The 24351-nt window shown below is 41.0% G+C and overlaps 2 protein-coding genes across 2 annotated transcripts; one reads left to right on the top strand and one right to left on the bottom strand.

Annotated features, from left to right (window-relative positions):
• Positions 1–43: 43 nt before the first annotated feature.
• On the top strand, positions 44–8130 carry LOC116615044 (RCC1 and BTB domain-containing protein 1-like). The gene is made up of 14 exons (XM_048733084.1): positions 44–271; positions 601–886; positions 1863–2029; positions 2145–2235; positions 2741–2808; positions 3020–3127; positions 3404–3546; positions 4569–4632; positions 5347–5473; positions 5758–5884; positions 5959–6012; positions 6140–6237; positions 6539–6669; positions 6943–8130. Exons 2-14 carry the CDS (start codon positions 613–615, stop codon positions 7081–7083), a joined length of 1593 nt encoding a protein of 530 aa, XP_048589041.1. The 5' UTR covers positions 44–271; positions 601–612; the 3' UTR covers positions 7084–8130.
• On the bottom strand, positions 7456–24351 carry LOC5507931. Its single transcript, XM_048732927.1, has 16 exons — positions 24201–24351; positions 23295–23554; positions 22392–22968; positions 21949–22237; positions 20642–20742; positions 19234–19284; positions 18322–18690; positions 14803–15042; positions 13729–13899; positions 11825–12112; positions 11340–11483; positions 10625–10812; positions 9204–9363; positions 8551–8598; positions 8191–8289; positions 7456–8061 (listed from the first exon to the last, which is right to left on the bottom strand). The coding sequence occupies exons 1-16, from the start codon at positions 24262–24264 to the stop codon at positions 8054–8056; spliced, it is 3057 nt and encodes a 1018-aa protein (XP_048588884.1). The 5' UTR covers positions 24265–24351; the 3' UTR covers positions 7456–8053.

The following is a 24351-nucleotide window of genomic DNA, read 5'->3' as shown; positions in this document are numbered from 1 at the left end:
CAATGCGCATGCGCGCATGAAGCCTGGACACTCAGCAACAACAAGGCCCGGTCACCAAGAGAGCAGCACCTGAAGAAACACAAGAAAAAATAAACTTGAAGATCGCCTTCATTTGCTAAAAAATAACAGTTTTGGATGCCGACATAGCCAATTATTAATTATAATGTATGTCTGGCATCCATATTCTACGTAGAGAAAGGCGACATTGTTAAAACTGGTCATTTTATCGATCAGAAAAGGCGAATTGTGACTGAGGTCCACGAAGTTTAGGGTCAGTATTTCACCTTCACTACACTAATTGATACTAGATAAGGATTAATCGGGTGTTTATGTTTATAGTCGAGGACTTAGTTTCGTTGTTGTCTTGGTTATTTTGTTAAATAAATAATAGAATAGAGCGATAATTGACGTGTTAAGTTACAGTCAGTACCATGGAAACCTGTTGAGAATCCTTTATACTGCCCTGACTCAGTTATGTATAAAATAAATGGCGAAGTAGTCTTGAATTAACGATCACTTGCCATATATAATATTGACGGTCCACCTAATACTGTAGATTATTATGATAACCAAACAAATAACCTTTATTCCCTATTTTAGTTGGATACCAGAATGCTGGAATTGGATAGATGGCCGATATTCAGTCTCCTTTCTGATGATTTTCGATTCTCCATCAAGATAGCATGTGTGTTTGGCGGTGCAGGAAACGAGGCACTTGTCATCACTCATGATGATAATGTGTACGCCATTGGGTCTAACGGCAGTAGCTGTCTAGGTGTTGGTGACTCACAGAGTTCCCTTGTACCCCGGTCAGTTGATGCTCTGTGTAAGAAGAAAGTTGTGTCTCTAGGGTTCGGAAGTGGACCACACTGTGTGGCTTTGACAGGTGGGTCTGGTTAAACTAATAAATGAATGATTAATAAAGAATCATGTATAGTTATTGTATGGTTTTCTGTGTGTATCCATTAGGTAAAATATGCAAATTTCATAATTATATTTAGAAAGGCTGAATATTGTTTGTTGTTTATGTTGATAGCAAATATGGAATTGCTGTTGCTGTTGACATTTTTTTAGGTTATGATGATTATCATAAAGTAATGACATGAATGATATTAAAAAGATGATGTGTAATCTATTTGGCAAGTCACAAATCTAAGGATAATGAAGATGGCATAGTTGAGAGTGATGGTGGTGGTCATGTTGGTGGTGGTGATGGTTGTGATGCTGGTTGTGATAGTGGTGGGTCTGATGGTGATGGTTGAGATGCTGTTTGTGATAGTGGTGGGTCTGATGGTGATGGTTGAGATGCTGGTTGTGATAGTGGTGGGTCTGATGGTGATGGTTGTGATGCTGGTTGTGATAGTGGTGGTCCTGATGGTGATGGTTGTGATGCTGGTTGTGATAGTGGTGGTCCTGATGGTGATGGTTGTGATGCTGGTTGTGATAGTGGTGGTCCTGATGGTGATGGTTGTGATGCTGGTTGTGATAGTGGTGGTCCTGATGGTGATGGTTGTGATGCTGGTTGTGATAGTGGTGGTAATGGTGGTGATGATCTAGGAATCTCTGTAATACATAGTCCTTTTTTATAGTGGTGACAGCGTCCAGTATTATATTACTGCACTGAATTGCCTTTTTCCTGCACTGCTCTCAGCCAACCAGAATCGAATAATGTATATTATATGTTACATGAAACATTTAAATGATAAATGATATTTGTTTTACATAGTTTGTTATGGATTGTTAGATATTTTTTGTTACTTGATGGCTGGATGGATTGACACAATGATAAAGCTATTATCTATCCAATGTATTTTATCTATGATCATACACAGTACTACATATTTTGTTTTTGTGTAAACTAGAACATGGAGAAGTGTTCACCTGGGGCCATAATGGGTACAGCCAGCTGGGAAATGGCAACACAAACCAGGGACTTTACCCATCCTTGCTGACATCTTTTCAAGGCAAAAACATCACCCAGTTAGCATGTGGCAGCCATCATACATTGGTTCTTAATGATGAAGGGGAGGTTTGTATAGTGGCTTTATATAAACTTCATGGTAGTATGACAAGCCTTGATAATGATAAGATGGTGATGGTGCAGTGAATTTGAAGTGTTAATGATCCTCATTTTGATTTTAAAGGTTTATGCATGGGGGTATAACAATTGTGGTCAAGTTGGATCAGGGTCCATGACAAACCAGGGTGTTCCAAGGAGAGTCACATCAGCGATAAGTATGCAAGCAAACTATATGCCCTGTTACAGGACTATCACCCAGGGGGTTTTGAACCTAACTTAACCCTAACCATAATCATCCAACTCAACTGGAAGGTTCACTGAAATGAAAGAAAATTTAGAAACAATATGCACTACTGGAGAGAAAACTTTGGATTTCTTGTGAAACCTGTGAATAAACCTTCACATGTTTTTCACATTTTGATTCCTTCACGTTGTACATTGTATGCACAAATTACGATTCACATGTTTTTTTACAGGAAATTCACAGCTTCCTCACCAGTAGTGATGAGGATGGAGAGATACGGGGAGAACGATCTATCACTTAAATGGCTAAATGAACTCTTCTGCTAAAATTCCTGGCAATGGGTCTGTAATAATATGTGCAAGTTGGCCACAGCAAATTGTATTCCCTGTCATATACAGTACGGAACTATCTTATGTAAAGCTCCAGTCAAACTCCTTCTAAGCTCCAAGGTTTATATGATACACACTTTCTTCAAGGTAGCAAGAAAATATCAGCAGTAGCGTGTGGACAGACGTCATCCATGGCTTTGTCAGACACAGGAGAGGTTTGTAAAACACCTTTGTAAGACTTCATCCATGGCTTTGTCAAACACTGGAGAGGTTTGTAAAACACCTCTGTAAGGCATTTGTCTGAAGTCATAGATATTTTATGCATAAGTTTGTATAATCGAAAACACCATATTGGAGCAGGAAAGTGGTATACTGTATTTTATTCAAACAAGCATAAAGTTTGTTTTCCGGACATTTTCATTCTAGTTGTTTGCATGGGGATACAATGGTAATGGCCAGTTAGGTGTTGGCAACAACACAAACCAGCCGAGTCCATGTCGGGTGATTGGCTTGGTTGGAACTGTCATAATTCAGGTGAGTATTAAGCCACTTGTGTCCAGTGTTATACTGTATATATATATAGGGCAGAAGAGTTTGCTGAACATATACCCAAAGGTTATTGCATAGAAAATATAAGAAGATCATCGAAAAGGCAAGCTATTCCTTCCAGTAGGGAATAGAATTCCATGTTGCTGAAAAAAAAAAAGGATTATCACTAGATTTCAGGGTTTTCTGGAATATAATTGTTTTGGGTAATTAGATTTTTAGTTAACTGGAATCTGTGTAAGTGAACCGATTTGACTTTTCTAGATACTGTGCGGTTATGCTCATTCACTGGCGCTGTCTGATGCTGGCTGCATATACTCATGGGGGGCAAACTCCTATGGGCAACTGGGAACAGGCAACAAGGCCCATTTGGTCACACCTACTAAGATCGCTGTCGACAAAGGAAGGTGATAAATACATTAACAAGTGCATTATCCACAGCATAGTGAAAATGATATATACATTAACAAGTGCATTATCCACAGCATAGCGAAAGTGATAAATACATTAACAAGTGCATTATCCACAGCATAGCAAAAATGATAAATACATTAACAAGTGCATTATCCACACATAGCGAAAATGATAAATACATTAACAAGTGCATTATCCACAACATAGCAACCCTGATAATTACATTAACAAGTGCATTTTCCACAGCATAGCGAAAATGATAAATACATTAACAAGTGCATTATCCGCAACAAAGCAAAAATGATAAATACATTAACAAGTGCATTATCCACAGCATAGTGAAAATGATATATACATTAACAAGTGCATTATCCACAGCATAGTGAAAATGATATATACATTAACAAGTGCATTATCCACAGCATAGCAAAAATGATAAATACATTAACAAGTGCATTATCCACAGCATAGCAAAAATGATAAATACATTAACAAGTGCATTATCCACACATAGCGAAAATGATAAATACATTAACAAGTGCATTATCCACAACATAGCAACCCTGATAAATACATTAACAAGTGCATTTTCCACAGCATAGCGAAAATGATAAATACATTAACAAGTGCATTATCTGCAACAAAGCAAAAATGATAAATACATTAACAAGTGCATTATCCACAACATAACGAAAATGATAAATACATTAACAAGTGTATTATCCACAACATAGCGAAAATGATAAATACTTAAACAAGAGCATTATCCACAACAAAGCGAAAATGATTAATACATTAACAAGTGCATTATCCAACACATAGCAAAAATGATAAATACATTAACAAGTGCTTTATCCACAACATAGCTATTGACAAAGACGATAATAAATACATTAACTTTAACATTCACTTAAATTAATTAAGTGAATTTTTTCCAAGATGGCTGTTGGACAAAGGGAGATGATAAATACATTTGTGTGTACATTTATCCCACCATTAGTTTTCTTTGTTGCAGATTCGTAGAAATAGGGGCCAGTCATTATAGTCACATGTCAGCGGCTGCTACAGCAACAGGGAAGGTAGCGTGAACCTGTGCATCATACACGTTCAGCTTAGTGAATTCAGAACTACCCTTTATGGCAAAATGACACTCATTCTTAGAGACTGAGCTTAGTGAATTCAGAACTACCCTTTATGGCAAAATGACACTCATTCTTAGAGACTGAGCTTAGTGAATTCAGAACTACCCTTTATGGCAAAATGACACTCAATCTTAGAGACTGAGCTTAGTGAATTCAGAACTACCCTTTATGGCAAAATGACACTCATTCTTAGAGACTGAGCTTAGTGAATTCAGAACTACCCTTTATGGCAAAATGACACTCATTCTTAGAGACTGAGCTTAGTGAATTCAGAACTACCCTTTATGGCAAAATGACACTCATTCTTAGAGACTGAGCTTAGTGAATTCAGAACTACCCTTTATGGCAAAATGACACTCATTCTTAGAGACTGAGCTTAGTGAATTCAGAACTACCCTTTATGGCAAAATGACACTCATTCTTAGAGACTGACAATTGAAGGACCTGGAAGAATTTTAAAAACTCCTGGATCCGCCAATGTCGTTCGTGGTCGATAATAACAAAAAAGATGACATGAGGTGCAGTATACCATGTAAAATCATGGATGCCGTTCAAATAGAGGGGAAGTACTGATAGCCTTATCCAAGGAGATTTACTCTCTCCAGTAATGGATACCAACTCATACTGTTCCTAACTTCTTACTCTTTGTAGGTTTACATGTGGGGCCAGTGTAAGGGCCAAGCTGTTAGTTCTCCCATGGAGACGAGATTCTCAAGGATCGACACTGTTTTCACGTGTTTCGCTACCCCTCCTTCCATGTTCAGGCCTCTTGTTGTTGGTGAGGCTATTTTCAGTTGCATCTCCATCATCATCTTGATCATCATCATCATTACCATTGTCATCATAATCATCCACAAAAAACAGAATCATCACTTTTTTCATCAACAATAACATCACCATAATCAACAAAGCAATGGCATCATTAAGCAGTAAGACATGAGAATAGGCTGATAAAACGTCTGTCGACATCATTAGCACATTAACATCATCAGGACCATCAATATGAGCATCGCCATCATCATCAGTATTATCTTTATCATGACCAACATCATTGTTTTTCAGAACACGTTGATGAGAAGTCTGTGGGGAAGTGTGTGGGAAACTCTTTTGACGATGCAGAGACGAGTGACTTGACCTTCATGATCGAGGACAGACCTGTCCATGTGCACAAGTCCATGCTTAAAATCAGGTACATCAGGCAAAATTAGGCATCTAATGATAGTTGACCTTTATGATTCTGATTATGTCTGGGTTTTTTTGCAGATGTGAACACTTTCGCAGCATGTTCCAGTCGCACTGGAATGAGGACGAAAAGGAGTAAGTACTACTGAAAAAATGATTTTGTTGTGAGTGTGATCGCGAGCACCGTACCCCATCATCATCGTCATCATCACAATCATTATCATCATCGCCTTCATCATCATTATTATATTATTATTTGCAGTGTGATTGAGATTACGCAGTTCTCCTACCCCGTCTATCATGCCTTTCTCAAGTACCTGTACACAGATAGAGTAGAGCTCTCTCCAGAAGACGCTATTGGTAAGTCCCGTATGTTGCCCCTTTGCTACTTTTTAAGTCGCATATACAACACAACAAAAACCCTCGTATGTTTTTAGTAAGTATGTTTCTGTGTATGTCATTGCTGACCCATCAATTGGGAAGTCCTTTGAATGGGGCATTTCTTTTGCCTTGCGTTCAATCGAACTATTTCATGGGCTTTTTCAAATAAATCATGTTTGATAATGAGTTACATTGTCAGATGCTGGGACAGTTTCGTGTCGCGGGTTTCCGCTTGTCAATATTTTTATTTCTAGTTATCACGTTTTTCTGGTGTCTGCAGGCCTGCTAGACCTGGCAAACTCGTATTGTGAAAGCCACCTAAAGCAACTGTGCGAGCGAATTATCAAGCAAGGGATCACAGTTGAGAACGCCGCCATGCTAATGGCTGCGGCAATCAAATACGAAGCAAAGGTGATATGATAATTATCTGCTACAATGACAGAGTCATTCCCATATCTACCATCAACAACCACAACGACAATAAGGACTATCATATTCAACAGCATCCAGCATCATCTTAAGCAATACTTAAATAAGTATTATCATTATCGTGTTTCATCATAATCAGCATCATCAGCATTCATAACTACAGCAGCAACACCTCATTCAATATCAGCATTGTCTTCGTTTTGAACAGTTTGATGATGAAAGTACTGAGCTAAGAGCATTATTTCTTTTTCGCAGAAACTGGAGGATTTCTGTTTCCAGTTCTGCGTGAACCATCTGACGGCGGTGACGCAAACAGACGCGTTTGCGCATCTCGATGACGTCACAGTAAAGAATTTCATCAAAAGGGCGGGAAACTGTGGTGCATTCAAATACTGAATTAAGGACAAGAGAAGCAGCGCTATATAACAGACGCCCTCTATATTACGAACACGACTTCCCGACTTCACATTCTCCAGTAAACTCGACTAGGAACACTCCATAAAACAGACACGTTGACCGGTCTCGGGAGTGTCGGTAATATCGAGGTTCCACTGTATAACGGACACATGCTTTGGCCCCAAGTGCGTCCGTAAAATGTAGGTTTCACTATGACCAATACTTGCCTGCCATTGTAAGGCCAATACTGGTACCATTATTATGATAGTTAGGAAAGGTCTCAAATTGTGGTTAACATTTCGAATTATTTCGGGCAAGTAATCATATTGTACCTAGACAACATATGATACGAGCAGAAACGTTCTACAAATATAAAAAATATATATCGCTTTATTGCATTCAGTAATTATCGTGTAACATGAGTTTGTGTAATAGTATATATGTTGTATGTATTATATATTATATGTTATTAATATTGGACAACATTTTGCTGTAGAATTAACATTTATTGTAAGGACAGCGTGGAAAATATGTTTCGCAAATAATGTTGCGAGGTTAAAAAAAGAAAAAAAAGTATCGAGCATCCACCAAATAGCCCTGATTACCCCCTGTGTTTATTACCATAAATCAATTTTTATACAAAATAATTATCAAAAATCATTACGTCTAAACAAACTAAATGAAACGGAAGTCTCTGGTCCGTTATCAGATTCGTTAAAACAGCAAAAACGCGTGCCTTATCTAAGTTTATATATTATCTTCCTGGGGTATGTACAAGGATGACCTTACACACGGTTTTTGTACTGTAACCTAATCCAAGGCCAAATCCCTTACACACGGTTGTACTGTTACCTAATCCAAGGCCTAATCCCTTGAGCTTGCTACGCAGACTACGCAGAATTATTATAGGATGGCATTTCAGTGACGATTTTGGATGTTATACCATCCATATACTATTCACACGTTGCGCCTAGTGACCTATGAAAATGTAAACAAGGGAGGGTTTAGTAGACACAAATATAATAAAGAAAAAAACATAAGTTGCAATTTAGCGTTTATGGTTAAGAGTACAATCGATCTACTCAGTATAACAGGTTGTTTCCGTACCTTTCTTGTCGGAAGTCATTGTTGTGTGCGCTTTGTGAGAATCATGTGTTTCCGTGGGCTTCGTCACCTTAGACCTCTTGGATAAGCTATCAGGCTCATCTTTGGAGAAAGTGATGTGTTAGCAAAAGTTTTTACCGTCCATACCCTGTACTTGTATTACAGGCAATGGTATGGAACAAATTAAAAGTTTCCTAGTAACGTCAAAGTCAAACGCACAACAGACTTTATCAAACGATAATCAAGACAACGAAGCAGACGAGATTTCAGTCAAAATCTGTTGTCGGAATCTGAGCTCCTGTCTATTCTTCCTCGATTAAATGAAAGGTTCTATTGACTTTGATCCATACTGAGCATACATACCTTTAGAGTGTCTCGCCAGACATCGCGTTATTGGGACCAGGTAGCATGCTATTAGTGGAGTAGATATTAGTAGAGTCAGTTACATGCATACCAAATCACTCCATGCTAACAAACTTTGTATACTTAAACAACCTCTGCCAGCCGCCATTTTGACGTCCTAGCAAAGGACCAAGTGTGAAAAAGCATCCATTTCCATCGGCTGATTTGAGGAAGCTTCAGATATACGCCTATTTCAAATAACGTTGCTCCATGAGAATACACGTGTCGTAAGCCGCGCGGCATCATGGGCAATATGAAGGCAATAAAGGCAATCTTCACAGGCATTAATGATAAAGGTAGTACACAGTTTTCAACCTGGATTCGTTAAATTATCTGTTTTCTTGCTTATCTATTTGATACCCATGAGGCATTTCCGTTTTACGATGAATGGATTCTCCAGTGCAACATTATTTGAAGTAGGCGTATGACACAAAATCAAAACTCGTTTTTCTTTCATCTTTGCATGAGTATAAAGCACGAGAGCCATTGCTAGCCTCGTAGCCATGACTTGAACACGTGACCACCACCAGCCCACGTGATTATCAACTTAATGACCGCTGACCAGATGACTATCAAAAGAGAGCGGCGATCGTCACCTGGCCCACACCCCTCACCTCTGCACTTATAGAGCCCTATGCGCATGCAGATATCGTTCTTGCCGGGACCTGCCCGCGTGTTCCACGTCTGAGGGATGAACCGAATAAAGCGCGCGTGGATCGGAGGGTTCAGGATATTTTCCACAATAGTATCCTGGTCCGTGTTACCGCGCAAGGCCTGGGGAGAACCAGAACTGACGTCATCAATTTACCTCGTTACTTCATGAAAAAGTCTAGTATATGTCATATTGCAGCAACAACATTCGAAATACCTTCCCTTTCCATAGGAAACATAGCCCACTTAGTGGACATAGCTACGTGGACATGGCTAACATAGCTACGTGGACATGGCTAACATAGCTACGTGGACATGGCTAACATAGCTACGTGGACATGGCTAACATAGCTACGTGGACATGGCTAACATAGCTACGTGGACATGGCTAACATAGCTACATGGACATGGCTAACATAGCTACGTGGACATGGCTAACATAGCTACGTGGACATGGCTAACATAGCTACGTGGACATGGCTAACATAGCTACGTGGACATGGCTAACAGCTACGTGGACATGGCTAACATAGCTACATGGACATGGCTAACATAGCTACGTGGACATGGCTAACATAGCTACGTGGACATGGCTAACATAGCTACATGGACATGGCCAACATAGCTACGTAGACATGGCTAACATAGCTACATGGACATGGCCAACATAGCTACGTGGACATGGCTAACATAGCTACGTGGACATGGCTAACATAGCTACGTGGACATGGCTAACAGCTACGTGGACATGGCTAACATAGCTACGTGGACATGGCTAACATAGCTACGTGGACATGGCTAACATAGCTACGTGGACATGGCCAACATAGCTACGTGGACATGGCCAACATAGCTACGTGGACATGGCTAACATAGCTACGTGGACATGGCTAACATAGCTACGTGGACATGGCTAACATAGCTACGTGGACATGGCTAACATAGCTACATGGACATGGCTAACATAGCTACATGGACATGGCTAACATAGCTACATGGACATGGCTAACATAGCTACGTGGACATGGCTAACATAGCTAGCTCACCCAGCGTTGCCATATAATTTCTATAGCTGATGTAGCCAAGGTAGCTAAAATTGATTCCATGACTAGTATTAGCTAAGTTATCTAAGAATATATAATCAACATGGCTATTTACCTGACTACATGGTTAACATAGCAAATATGGAAAACCAAGCTAGATAGCTGACCGAACGAAGCCAGAATGGCTATATCTGCCTAACATTATTAACATAGCAAAAATGGCTAATCCAGCTAACAAAGCTGGCCGAGCTTACATACCTAGCATGGCTAGATAGCTGTCAAACATTGTTATCATGGCAATTATTGCTAATCCAAACAGCTTACAGCCATCAATATCTCACCGTGCGATAAGAGGACCACTGACGCGCGTCGAAACTGTAGTTGATGGTGAATGACTTGACCCAGTTGGGATAGCGATGCATTCCTTGAGTTGCGACCTTGCCAATGAGAGTAGCTTCACCCAAGTCTACCGCGAGGAACTGGGTACGATCGTTAGACATGGCGTACCTATGTTCCGCACACCACGCGCCTGCAAGAAAAGAAGACGTGATGAACACGTGTGGTTTAGGTAAGAACATGCGAGAATCACGGGTATTAGGAAAGAGAACGTGAGAACCACATACGAAAGAGAACATGTCAGTGCCACGTTCCTTGAGACAGAGAACACATGAGCAGACACTCACGAAGAAAGAGAGCACTTGACATGCACGCACTCGGAGAGAGAGCACGTGGCAAGCACGCACTCGGAGAGAGAGCACGTGGCAAGCACGCACTCGGAGAAAGAGCACGTGACATGCACGCACTCGGAGAAAGAGCACGTGACATGCACGCACTCGGAGAGAGAGCACGTGACAAGCACGCACTCGGAGAGAGAGCACGTGACAAGCACGCACTCGGAGAGAGAGCACGTGACAAGCACGCACTCGGAGAGAGATCACGTGACATGCACGCACTCGGAGAGAGAGAGCACATATCAAGCACGCACTCGGAGAGAGAGCACGCGTGATAAGCATTCAGTTAGAGGGAGAGCACGTGACAAGCACGCATCGCACTCACCGGCTCTCTGCACGTTGTTCAGCAGACCGTTGGCTGGTTCGTGGTTGTTGAATATGCTCATGTCTTGTGTGTCACGCGTGTACACCGAGGACGCGCTAAGCTGGGATGGCATCAGCTGGACTTTCTCGAACTTGTTACCGCACGCTGAGGAATGGCAGGCAAATAGGCGATCAATGGAGTCGCTAAGAAACGTACAAACGAGTGTAAAACGTGTCCAGTTACCAGTCTCCAAGGAGATTCATTAAGCTATAATAATTGTCGACGACGACGACGACGACGACGATGATGATGATGATGATAATGACGATGATGGTGATAACGATGATAATGATGATTATAATGACGACGATGATAAGATTGTGTTTTGGAAAAAAAATTGCCGTCATCGTCTTCAACCCCAATCACAGTCACCATTACCTTAAGTAATTATCGGCAGCAACACCAAGAATCAACTAGACATTACGATAAAACCTGATCAAACTTACTGTAAGGATCAGGGGTCCCATAGGTGACAGTAGAACCAGGACCTTGAGCCTGTTGTGGCGCAGCGGTAGTCCCCACTGGCGCAGGTGCGGGAGTAGGAGCAGGGGTTGGTGTTGTCTGCATGGCTAAGGCTATTGCGTTTGACGATCCGTTAGACGGTAGAGGTTCCGGGAAGATGGCGAGTGTCCCGTTAGAAGACACGTTAGATAAGGCGTTGTTGTTTGAGGCATTAGAGGAGACGTTTGGCGAGGTAGAAGGGTGTGGTTTAAGGGCAATAGGAAAGCCATCGTCTGTAAAGGGAAAGGCTTTTGATTCCTAGACAAAGTACTTTGTTCTAGCGTTTGATAAAGCGTTATAGTGATTGTGTTTAATGACATCAGGTACGGGGAAAGCCACCTTCTGTGGATAACAAGCCCGTTGTTGAGTGAGTCGTCCTTGTTCTGAACAAAATGCAGCTACACGCTTTGGGTAAAATACAATGTCGCAGGCTTGAATTAAATGGAGATACATGGTATGAGGCAAGAATGCAATGAATCTCTAGATGAATGTGTTTTGAACGAGACAACATATATATGGAAACTTTCACTGTTTTTTTCCCTTCTAGTCATTCACTGGGCAAACTGCTCTGAGATAATGTAAAAAGGCGTCGCAACGCAGCATCATTCCACATGTTGTGCAATCAGTACAACAGTTACTGCCCCGACATTGCCGCACGATCTTTGAAAAGAGGCTTTAGTTATTGTTAAGGTTAGCGGTTATGAGGGAGTCTATGTAGTTATTGTTATGGTTAGCGGTTATGAGGGAGTCTATGTAGTTATTGTTAAGGTTAGCGGTTATGAGGGAGTCTATGTAGTTATTGTTATGGTTAGCGGTTATGAGGGAGTCTATGTAGTTATTGTTATGGTTGGCGGTTATGAGGGAGTCTATGTAGTTATTGTTATAGTTAGCGGTTATGAGGGAGTCTATGTAGTTATTGTTATGGTTGGCGGTTATGAGGGAGTCTATGTAGTTATTGTTATGGTTAGCGGTTATGAGGGAGTCTATGTAGTTATTGTTAAGGTTAGCGGTTATGAGGGAGTCTATGTAGTTATTGTTATGGTTAGCGGTTATGAGGGAGTCTATGTAGTTATTGTTATGGTTGGCGGTTATGAGGGAGTCTATGTAGTTATTGTTATAGTTAGCGGTTATGAGGGAGTCTATGTAGTTATTGTTATGGTTGGCGGTTATGAGGGAGTCTATGAAGTTATTGTTAAGGTTAGCGGTTATGAGGGAGTCTATGTAGATATTGCTATGGTTATAAGGGAGTCTATGTAGTTATTGTTAAGGTTAGCGGTTACGAGGGAGTCTATGTAGTTAACTGTTGCTACTCACCATAGCACACGTCATGAGAACGTTAGTACAGCGGCGAGGTTAGCGGGTAAGGAGATAGAAAGCAGCAGAATTTCATTAGCAAGATGCAAATCAAATGTATTTGTTAGTAAAGAGGTATAGTTAACAGGTTTACAGATAAACAAATAGCAGGATTTTATTAGGAGGTAGTATATAAGTGCAATTGCTTGAATCGTAAGAAATGCCAGTCTTCATGCTTTAATTATAACTGATTACAAATTAAACAGAAATTGAAAAAAAAAAAAACGTGCAATACGAAATAACGGCTCTATGCTCTATTACGGGCGCTTGCACCAGAAATGCAAAAACAAATCAGAATTCAAAAAACTTTAAAGCTCTAAACGGTAAATAGTATGTGGTGAAAACAATAACAATACCATGCATTCTAGTTTAAGATAATACTCTCACTTTATATGTGTTAAAAACAATACAATGCGATTCTGGTGATTTATTAGTTTAAGGTGATACCTTCGCTTTATACAACACGTAAACGGTTTCCATGACTACGGCTGTTTACCTCCACAAGGCTGCATATTGCACGACTGCTGTTCTACCATTGCGCCTGCGCACGGCAAGCCTCCGTTTTCAGGCTTGGGGTTGTTACACACGCGCATGTGCAGTTGGGTCCCTCCACCACACGTGACACTACAGGTAGACCACTCGGACCAGCTCCCCCAGACGCCATTAACTGTCAATCAAAATGGACCAATCACTCGACGGACTTTTTGAAGGTGTTTTCTTTTATTTTGAAATATTATGCAAGACGTCTTCCCCTAGATCGGTCTATATAAGCGAAGCCATGCTTACATTATACAGTCTTCAAATGACTATAAATTTCAGGTGTGGTGATATTTTGCAAGGCAATTGCAAAAACCTCTCAATGTACTCTATTCAATGTTTGATCTTAAAGGGACGTCTTTTCTGTGTCCGTGTAAAAATTTAGCTTGTTTTTTTTTGGGAAGCGAGATAGTGATGGATAGCTGATAGGATATCTGCTAAAAAGGTTGTACCACCTCAACCTTTTCTCTGAGTCCCCTCTGAGCAGCCAGTATTACCACTGGATCCGCGTAAGACATCACCGTAAACTTGCCAACAATAACATCTTACTTACCCACGCATGACTTCTTTCATAGAGCCTTTTCTGTACATTCAACAATTCACCAACAAACATAATTCCATCCCTAAGCCTATCCGCGCACGAGCCCTAAGCCAGTGCCTTTGTATTCCATTTCACTCTTTTATCAACGAAAGCATCTATGTTTTCCAGCCATCCAAATCCACGTCAAGCCTATCCACGCACGAGCCCTTAGCCAGTTCCTTTGTATTCCATTTCACTCTTTTATCAACGAAAGCATCTATGTTTTCCAGCCATCCGAATCCACGTCAAGCCTATCCACACACAAGCCCTTAACCAGTGCCTTTGTATTCCATTTCACTCTTTTATCAACGAAAGCATCTATGTTCTCTAGCCATCTGAATCCACGTCAAGCTTTCCCACGCATGACTTCTTCACCAGTGCCTTAGTATTCCATTTCACTCTCTTGTCAACATATTTCCATTTTCCAGTCTCCTGGATCCACTACAAACTTACCCACGCATGACTTCTTTGCCAAATCCTCTGCTTTGCTCTCCAACAGCTCATCGAAGCTCTTGACTTCCACGATGTGCTCGGGCGGCGGCTCGCTGACAAGGGTGTCCATTTCCTTCTTGTACTTATTTCGGTCGTCGCCTTCGATCTTCTCCTGCACACCAGCAGCAAGCACAGCTATCCCGTCTTGGTTGAGCTTCTGGGCGGGTTCCTTCAGCAAGTCATTCGCGCAGATACTTGCCCCTGAAACATCGACAATTTAGTCCATAGGCCAAGACCCCAAAATTAGCTTTTTGGTACCAAGAAAGGTGACAAAGGCTTTCATACCTTTTTGAAAAGGTTATTATCTGTAGTTTGTGGAAATTTATGATAGACATTACAAATAAGTACCTTTGAGTATGTAATCACGTGACAAAGTGACGTCATTATCCTTTCTATATCATGCTTACTTTATGTACTTGGTAGAGAAAAAACATAAAAGAAGACGTTTTAACAAAATGTTTTGGGTTTATTTCATTCATTATTAAGGCAAAAGTTTCGTTTGGTCATCCTACTTTTTCGTTGCCATGAAAACCAATCAGCTTCTCAGGTTCTTTTTCAATATACGGACAAAGAAGACGCCAAATGTGGCAATTTGGTACTAAAAACAGGTGACAAGGGTTATCATACACTTTTAGAAAGCTTATTAACCCTTCTACTTAAAGATATATGATAGACATGTGTAATAAAACGTTTTGAGTGTTTAATCACGTGATAAGTGGCGCCATCAGCCCTTTTAGTATGACGTATACATGCTTAATTTGTAACGGTAAACAGAAAATTATGAATCTGTTTTCTAACATCCAAAGCTTATTTCGACTACGGCCACATTTTATAAAGTTAAGGGAAAGTTGCTTGTCAATGATTTTGTCTTGTGTCTAAGAAACCCTTAATACAATAATGCCGCACTTTTTTCTTTTAGTTTCTCCGTCAACAAGGATTCACTAAAACCGACACTATTATCTTCTTAAGTGATACGATAGTTAATGAAAACATAGTTAAAGCCACCTTAAATGTAACTAAACTGTAAGTTTACATGCCGTCGTTTTAGCTTGGTGATATAGCTGCATGCTCCGCTATGTTCAAGCCCTTAGAGGTCGTCCTCACTGTCATCTTCAATTGGACATTCCTCCTCTTCATCATCATCGGGGCGGTTACTTCAGATCTGTAGTTTGCACATGTCCGTGCATTTCAAGCCATTCGCAAGACAACTGCAACTTGGTAACTGGCAAGATCTCGTGCACGTACATGACATCAGCTCGAGGACAGCTGTCGGTGCTGGATCTCCTCTCATCCACTTAATGGACAGCATCTCGTTTTCCAAGCACCAGCCTGACTCAAAGGGTGTCGGTATCTGAGGTAAAGACTGAAGACTTCTTTTCCAAGTTGCAGCTTGATAGTTTGCTCTGCAAGCATGCATCAGGAGGCAGTCTTCACACGGTGGTAACTGGGTGGACTCTAGGCTGCCTTTTTTCGCACAGAAAAGCATATACCTCAAGTCGTTCACCTCAGAGGTGTTTGGCTTGGGGCTATACATGTGGCATGTGAACTCCTGTAGAGTCTGAAAGAGTTCTTCTGAAAGCTCCATTCGGATCCAAACTGCTGGAAAAGAAGCTCAAATGATTTGTGCTTCCTTACAAGTTTCAGAGCTCCCACCTTCCCGCGTCCAGCGAATGCACTGACAGTATCACACCCGGTGAACGCGTGCCGGCCAGCTAGACACTTACAAATTCCTCCGCCCAGTGTTTATGCTGTTTTTGTAATGCTGATATACTTGGTGCGCGTCCGAGTGCCGCATTTCCAGTACATTTGTGCTGGGATGAATGGCTTGAATGCGAGGCAAAGTATGAACACATCCGTATCCTCGGCTGCAACTATCAGCGCTTCGTAGCCAGAACGTGCAGCATGAGCAGCATGCAGCATGAGCCTTGTGGCTGCTTCTTCTTGCGTAGCCCTTAGCTCGGGAACCAGTTCGGCTTAATCAGAAGTAATTCGGTAACACATATCCTCACATGTAACAAACATTATCTTGTCGAGAAGTGCCCCTCTGTGTCTCAACTTCCATTCTTCGACAACAAACTTTATCAGAGCCTTCTTGTTGTTTCGGGTGAGAAAAAATTTCCTCCACTGGCGCATCTTGTGGTTGGGCTTGTGATTGAACTCGCTTCCAAGGTCGCCTCCTCTGTTTTTTCTTTCTGCGTTCTTGATAGAAGATTCTCTATAAACATTGAATACAACGTCAATCCGCTGGGAAGATGAAGATTTTCCTTCATCTAGCTCCTGGGCGATCTCCAGAACAGGCCCATGATTTCGAATGTTTGCTGCCTCGAAAAACGTTTTCGAAGAATTCAAGTCTCTGGGTGAAACAAGCTCTGGCTCGTCTTTCGTACAATGAATGATACAAGACTCTTCTCTAGATCGTTTTCTACCCCTATCAGAACGAGAATGGCAGGCTCCTATGCACCACAATAGAAAAAAAGTATTATTATAAGTATCTTATGCGAATGTTACAGTTCGTTATTTCGAATGACTGTAAGTTCTTTGATTTAAATCCACACATTTATTAAAATTGTTGATTTATATTAATTGATTTCGTATTTTTGGTACCTATACGTCCCATTTTGTCACTTATTACCCGATCAACCGTTGCAAATTTGCAGAAAATAGCGAAGAATTAGTGTTTTACTCACCTTCCAAAGAAGCCGCCATCTTGGATTACCCATGATGCAACACGATGGAAAAGTTTTTTTAAATATATTTGAAACGTTTTTTTTTTTTTAATATAACCAACTTTTAGTGATTGAAATACCCTTCTCTATGTACTAGCTATTATATTTCTTAGATTCAGGCTCTCCAATTAAACGTATTGCATAGTTTTACAGATATGAATCTAGAGCCTCGTTTTCATGCTTTAAACCCTAAAATTATATGCTAAAGCTACTCTTTCGCAAAGTCTATCATACATATTTTTAATCCTCTCAATCTAAGGTTTCATTTGATGGTATTCATGTTTTGTAACCCGATTTGGTACCAAAAAATGGTCCGGCCCATACTAATTGTAATGCGGCGAAACGACAGGAGAGAGGGTGTTTGTGTGTTTGTTTGTGCGTGTGTGTGTGGGGGGGGAGGGGAACTTGTCAGAGACACACCCAGCAAGCACCTCGCATTATTTCATAATACACACAACACAGGGTTACCACAAAACCAAGCCTCAGCAACCAAAATATGCACAATGAGATGGGGAGACATGGTTCGAGTTACCAAGGTAGTCGAGTTATTTAAAGATTCTAGTTACTGGGGGGTTAGAGTTATCTGAGTTTCGAGTTACTAAGGTGGAAAATTCATCGAGAGATTCGAGTTACTGAGCGAGTAAAGTTATCTAAATGTCGAGCCACTATGGTGGTAGAGCTATCGAGAAGTTGCGTTACCAAAAGAGTAGAGTTATAAGAATTCCACGGCACCATAGTTCAATATCTCACTGACCTTGAGAGACGTACACATCAGTAGAGAGTCCCCCGAGGATGAAGACGGCGACTTTGCTGGCCTTACGATGAGACGCGGCCTTGAACACCTCGACCACCTTCATGGCCGCGAGATCCGTCCTTGTGCTCCCTGCCTTGTAGTATACCTTCGCTATGGTCTCACTTAGCGTCTTGTTATCCGGAAATGAGGATAGGACTATAGGGACTTCGGGACTCGAGTGGAATTGGATCAGACCAAAGCGCGTGTATCGGACGTCGAACTGGTTGACGAATTTGATGGTAGCGTTGATCATCTTCATCCAGTTTTCTGCGCCGACGCTTTCGGAGCTGTCCAGAGCAAGAACAAGGTCGATAGGCTTCTGGCAGATTCCTGGAATACAATTAAGAAAGAAATCGGAAGCGCTTAACCAATGGGTAAAGAAGAGAAAGTTTCGGGCACGTGTCATGCGATTAGGCAATAAAAAATACTGTCGCGATTTATGTGATGCGCCAATTAGAAGAGATAAACCAATAAGAAATCAGCGTTCCAGCCACATGACATATGGTAAGCCAATGAAAGCTAAGCAATACTCTCATGTGTCTATAATATGCTAATAGAGAAAGGTGTTACGGTGTTCTTTGTCATCAAAATCGTCTTTATAGCGAGACCAGCGCTATCAAAGCAACCTCTACAGTTTTGTAAAGTAAACTAAAACCAAATGTTTTGTAAAGTAAACTAAAACCAAATGTTTTGTAAAGTAAACTAAAACCAATGAAGATCCTTTATAAGAACCTTCATAGCCAGCTAGCGAGGCAAAGAAATTCTTGAGCACGACGAAATCATTCTGACGGAATCAAAACTGTGATGATTGATTCTGACAACATTCTCGCATGATGATTGATGGCCTTTGTAGCGACATGACACACTACATACCTGAATCCGAGCTGTTCTGTGCTTCTCTCTTGACCAAATTACGAGGTGCATCTACGCATGTGTTGAAAAAGAGTGCAAGTATTACCATTTAGAGGAGTGTGTGTCTTTGTTTTTGTGCATGTAGTTTGCATGTATGTGTGCTCATGCTCCCCTACAAAAGCTGCTGACCACGATATCGTCATGTGCAGGCGCAGGGTGAATCCTCCTTGCCGCCAAAACGTGGGTTATTTCTTATGAAAGAGTCACTATCCTTTCTCCATAGGATAACTGAGACTGAACACCCCTCTCCGCCAATCCTTGCTAGAGACATCATAGTCAATATATATACATAGTTTTACAATGCATGGGGTTATATCTGAAAAGATTTCCGTATTTTTTTGTCTTGACGACTCAAAATAAAATAGATGAAAATGCAACATTGCGCGAAAACTAACAAGAGAAGAGGTAGGTTAAATGTCAAATGTGAAATGTGAAATGTTGGTTAAATGTCCATACATTTTTTTTCTGTTTTTCGTTTTATTCACGTCAATTTTCTTGCTAGTTATACACGGATCTTTACAGATCCTAGCATTTCAGCCAATCTCATCTTCATCTTCACTCGGCGCAAAGACCTTTGACAGCTATGTCATCCAAGTCTTCATGGAGGTGAAATGCCTGATTTTGAATTAGATCCTAAAAATAACCAGCTTTCTTCTGTTTCTGTTGTTGAGAAATGTATTTCAAAACAGCTCCGTTTGCGAGCGAATATACATATACCTTTTGGAGAAGTAACGACCCCAAAGCCATTATTTGTATTATAGTAAATTTCAAATTGTAAAAAATGTAATAATATCGTAATAATTAATTTTTTTCGACAGCTAATTGCAAAATATAAACATGTTGATGGTGCTATTATACTATTAGAATCTTTTTTTTTTCTTAGTTACGGTAATCAATATTTCTCTAAGGACTAATTATTTACAACTTTAGCGAAAAAGAAATAAGCTAATCTATGGATCATGAAAGTGGCACGCCCTCAAATCAAAATGAAAGTCATTATAAAATTCGAATGCTTGCTAGCAAAAATGAATAGCCCCGAAAACTTGAAAACGGGAGTTTTGTACTTAGGCTAATGACGGATTTTGAAATATGTTAGATCGGAACGGTTTTAACCTTGCAAAAGTAAAAAAAAAAAGAAAAAAGAAACCGTTTCGCAACATTAAATTTATCCATTAAAAGCAAGTAGCCATTTCAATAGAAGACAAGAACAAGACATCTCTTTTCGACACTTAGTTATTTAGAACTTATCTCCGATTGAAGTGTGTATCGTGACTAACTTTTGCTCGCTCTTTAGCTAAAACAAAACAAATACAGCACGCCCGTATGTATAAGCAAACCTGCTGAAGCTGGCATTGCTTAATGTACTCACCTTGGCCGGGGACGCTTTTCGCCAGCGCAGCACTGAAAAACCAGCACAGAACAATACCTAGAACGACCTCAGACGACGGCATTTTCCCTGTCATCACGATTTACGCCGATTAAAGATCACAAGCCGGAGAGGTCGACCCGGCGCTTTTGAGATGCTCCCTCTTTGGATCATCGGGTATTCGTCAACAATGACACACTCTATTTAATTATTCATTCACTACTTAACATTCCCTTGGATTTTCATAGATTTTAATCATCTTTTTATCCCCCTATCTTCTTAGATGTACTTTAATTGCTGTAATACTTCTGCTGTAGCTAATTTTGTTATGTTTTCCGATTGTATTTTGCAATTGAAATATTTTATTTTTTAGAAGTTTTGTTTGTTATGGTTTCAAACCCGTAACCCACCCGTAATTTGAATGGCAACTTTAACACTAAAAGGTTGCACAGGTGAGCTGTTCGCTGGCGGATTAAACATAATTTATCGTTACTTTTATGATTTGAAACTGAATTCTTTTTTAATAAAAAAAAAAGATTTTTTTTCATTATTTTTTGCAAAAATGTGGATACTTTTTGGAAGTCAACAAAAGCGAATCTTAACGAGACTTGTCTCTGGGTCTATTTTCTTGTGTCAGTAAAAGTCGCGTCTGAAAAAAAAATGCTTAACGTGTAAGATGTTGATGAATTAGAAAGAGACTGTTTTTTATTGCTTTACTTTTTAAATTTGTCAACTTATCAGACGAGTGTGTCCACCTACCAAACTTTTGAGACCCCCCTCCCTTCCCCACTAACGTTTGCCCGAATGCAATGTTTTGGGCTTTCGTGACCTATTCACGAAAAGTCCCTAAACGTCACGGCACGCCACGCTCAAACTTCCTACTGTTGCCACGGTGTTGGTCCACAATCTATTTTTAACTTTATTTATTAAATACATATATATTTTTTCATTTATATTCAATCCATTCAATGGTATTCTAAGATTTAAACTATGAACAAGTTTAAGAGCTCTACTCTTTAAAGCGGACATAAATCTTGGGTCAAGGCAGTCAAGAGCGTCTCTTCATCTTGTGGAGAAGGTCGACCTCGGCCTGAAGGACGCACTTCAAAGCAAGAAAACACAGCGGGGTTACGTGACCGCATGGAAAAGATATCCACGAGTGAAGGAAACTCGAGCGCCAATACACTTGCGCGCTAGTGCAAGTCACAAACTTCAGTGACTCGCAAGTGATAGTTAAGTCGTTTTGCCGCAAGCAAGGTGACTTTATCTAGAAGTCAGAAGTCGGATATTGGGGAGACGTCAGAACTTACTGTTTGTGATGCGCACGATTGCTTCTTTTTTGAGCTTTATCTTTTTTACTTTCTTTCTTTCCCATTTTTTCATTTTCATCTTTTGCTTTGTCAGGCGCTGGTGTGGGTGCGGGTGCGGGCCCTGATCCTGCTGGTGCGGGTGTTGGTGCGGGCCCTGATCCTGCTGGTGCGGGTGTTGGTGCGGGCCCTGATCCTATTGGTGTGTGTGTTGGTTCGGGTGCGGGCCCTGATCCTGCGGGCGCGGGCGCAGGTTCGGGCGCGGGTCCAGACCCCACAGCAGGTGTTGCGGCTGACGTTGAAAAAAGAATTGCTTGTTTTCACCCACATTCAAGCTTTGGCAAAAATAATAACAAATGCTGTGATTCATTATCAAAATCTTTTTTCAGCCTTGAGAAACCCTTAGATTTTAAGCAAACAGACAGCATACCAATCTATTTTCTTACCAGTAGTTGTTACAAGCACAGTCGTGGTCAGCATAGGTGGTGAAATTGAAGACCACGCAATGTTGGTAGGCGTGAATATCTCAGTTTTCCAGACAGTCGTTGTGGTTCTTAGAATTGATCCAGAAGGCACCACTACCCAGGAAGGCGACGGTTGTAGAGGAGATGCGATGGCTTGTTTCTTGTTGGCTGTCATGGCGGGTTGGGGCGCTGCAGGAGACGGTGCTGGGGCGGCAGAGGTGGTAGGGGCGGCGGGGGTTGCATGAGGAGGAAGTGCCGTCACAGTAGTGGTAGATGTGACAGTGACGGTCTCGGTCCAGACATTGCTAGAGATATCTGGTGACACGCTAGTGGGTGTCACGGTAGTGGGTGTCACGGTAGTGGGTGTCACGGTAGTGGGTGTCACGGTAGTGGGTGTCACGCTAGTGGGTGTCACGCTAGTGGGTGTTACGGTAGGTGTCACGCTCTCGCTGCATGGGACTGTGGTGGTGATTGTGTGACAAGCTTGCATCAAGTACATATTCAGACAGGAAGCTTTGTAGAGAGGGAAGCAGTTCGCTGTCGGCGTGCAAGTCACCATCTAATGGAAAAGGTCATCAATGTGATAAGAGTGTAGGATAAATGGGAAAATCAACGGATAAAGTGTACATCGCCCGTCCATGAATAAATAGTTTTCTTCACATGGATACCCAGTAATCTCTTGTCCCGCAATACCATCATGCAAAGCAGTGCCATCTTATGGCATGACTACCATTTCACCCTAGTGTTTATACATGTCAACGTGACCACACCTAATAATGAACGTGATCTTATCTCAACATGTACGTGGTTATAAAAATATAACCTTGGTTATATTTTTGCACGTGATCTTTGCGTGACCTTACCTCGACATGCACGTGATCATACCTTGGTGGTCGTATCTGTGCACGTGACTGTAGGCCTAATGAATTCAGTCTTGGTCACGCTCGTCTCCTTGAAGCACGTGGTTGTGGTCGCCACGCAGGGCGTGGTCGCGGGGATCAGGACGCAAGCTGGCACGTTGGGGTAGCACGTCTGCGAGGGAGTGCACGTCGCGAGCTTGGTAGTCGTCACGGTGCACGTCTGTGGCGGAAGTGTCTTGGTTGTCGTGACGTCCTTTGTTTTGATGCAAGTCACGCAAGTTTGATCTGCACAAGTGATATTTTGTCACGCAAGTTATATATTGTCACGCTCGACATTTTCTTACACAAAACAATTAAAAAAAGGCACAGGTAGGGCTCTTTTTACTCGATACCTGTAGAATCGCGCGCTTTTACGGTTACGCGTTCTGTTTGCATGACACTAGTTTAAACTGGACGAAGACGGCTAACCGTATGCGGAAACCCGTGGTTCCGTGAAAGACGTTTTTTTCCTCTTTTGTTCAGCGGAAAAGAGCCTTTTTTTTCATCATAACCTTTTTTATTAGAATTTATCATACGATATATTACCATATATTTACCATATGTTTACTGCCTGAAAGGGACAATAATAAAAAGTACTTAATTTTAAGCATCGTTTCTGCACCTCAAAAACTTCTGTAATTTTACTTTCTGTGCGGGCAAAGCACAGCCGGGAGATTACTGACATTACTTTACAACCAACAACTAACTCTTTCGGTAGTTATTTTCCTAGCTTTTTTTTGCATTAGTTAAAATAAAAGGGCGTTAGTATCTTTTTTTTCTCCTAGAGTAATACTGTCATTTCTTTCAAAAGGTTTGAATTTCTCATATGATCAATTTCAACTTTCGAAAATAAAAACAAAAATAATTGAAATAATTCGGTTTTTAGACTTACCTTCTGTCGTGACACAACCAAACTTCAACGCTAAAGCTACGACGAAATAATATCTAACCATCATTTTAACTCTCTATACTAACCCTGACTAAAGTTAGAAAACAACTCTTTAATAATGCAGTGAGATCTAGCCCCTCCCACTACCATAACG

The sequence above is a fragment of the Nematostella vectensis genome, chromosome 9, assembly GCF_932526225.1.
Source record: "Nematostella vectensis chromosome 9, jaNemVect1.1, whole genome shotgun sequence".
In the NCBI taxonomy this organism is placed as follows: domain Eukaryota; kingdom Metazoa; phylum Cnidaria; class Anthozoa; order Actiniaria; family Edwardsiidae; genus Nematostella; species Nematostella vectensis.
Note: the sequence above shows the minus strand (reverse complement) of the source record. Positions and strands in the feature narration are given on the sequence as shown.

Bases quoted from the DNA above. Each gene is read 5' to 3' on its own strand.
- LOC116615044 (XM_048733084.1), top strand. From the start codon at position 613: ATGCTGGAATTGGATAGATGGCCGATATTCAGTCTCCTTTCTGATGAT. The intron at 2,809-3,019 runs GTTTGTAAAACA...TTTTCATTCTAG, and splicing joins CTTTGTCAGACACAGGAGAG to TTGTTTGCATGGGGATACAA. The intron at 5,885-5,958 runs GTACATCAGGCA...GTTTTTTTGCAG, and splicing joins AAGTCCATGCTTAAAATCAG to ATGTGAACACTTTCGCAGCA.
- LOC5507931 (XM_048732927.1), bottom strand. From the start codon at position 24,264: ATGATGGTTAGATATTATTTCGTCGTAGCTTTAGCGTTGAAGTTTGGT. The intron at 23,555-24,200 runs GTAAGTCTAAAA...TCACTTGTGCAG, and splicing joins TGGTTGTGTCACGACAGAAG to ATCAAACTTGCGTGACTTGC. The intron at 10,813-11,339 runs GTGAGTGCGATG...CTTTTCTTGCAG, and splicing joins GAACAACGTGCAGAGAGCCG to GCGCGTGGTGTGCGGAACAT.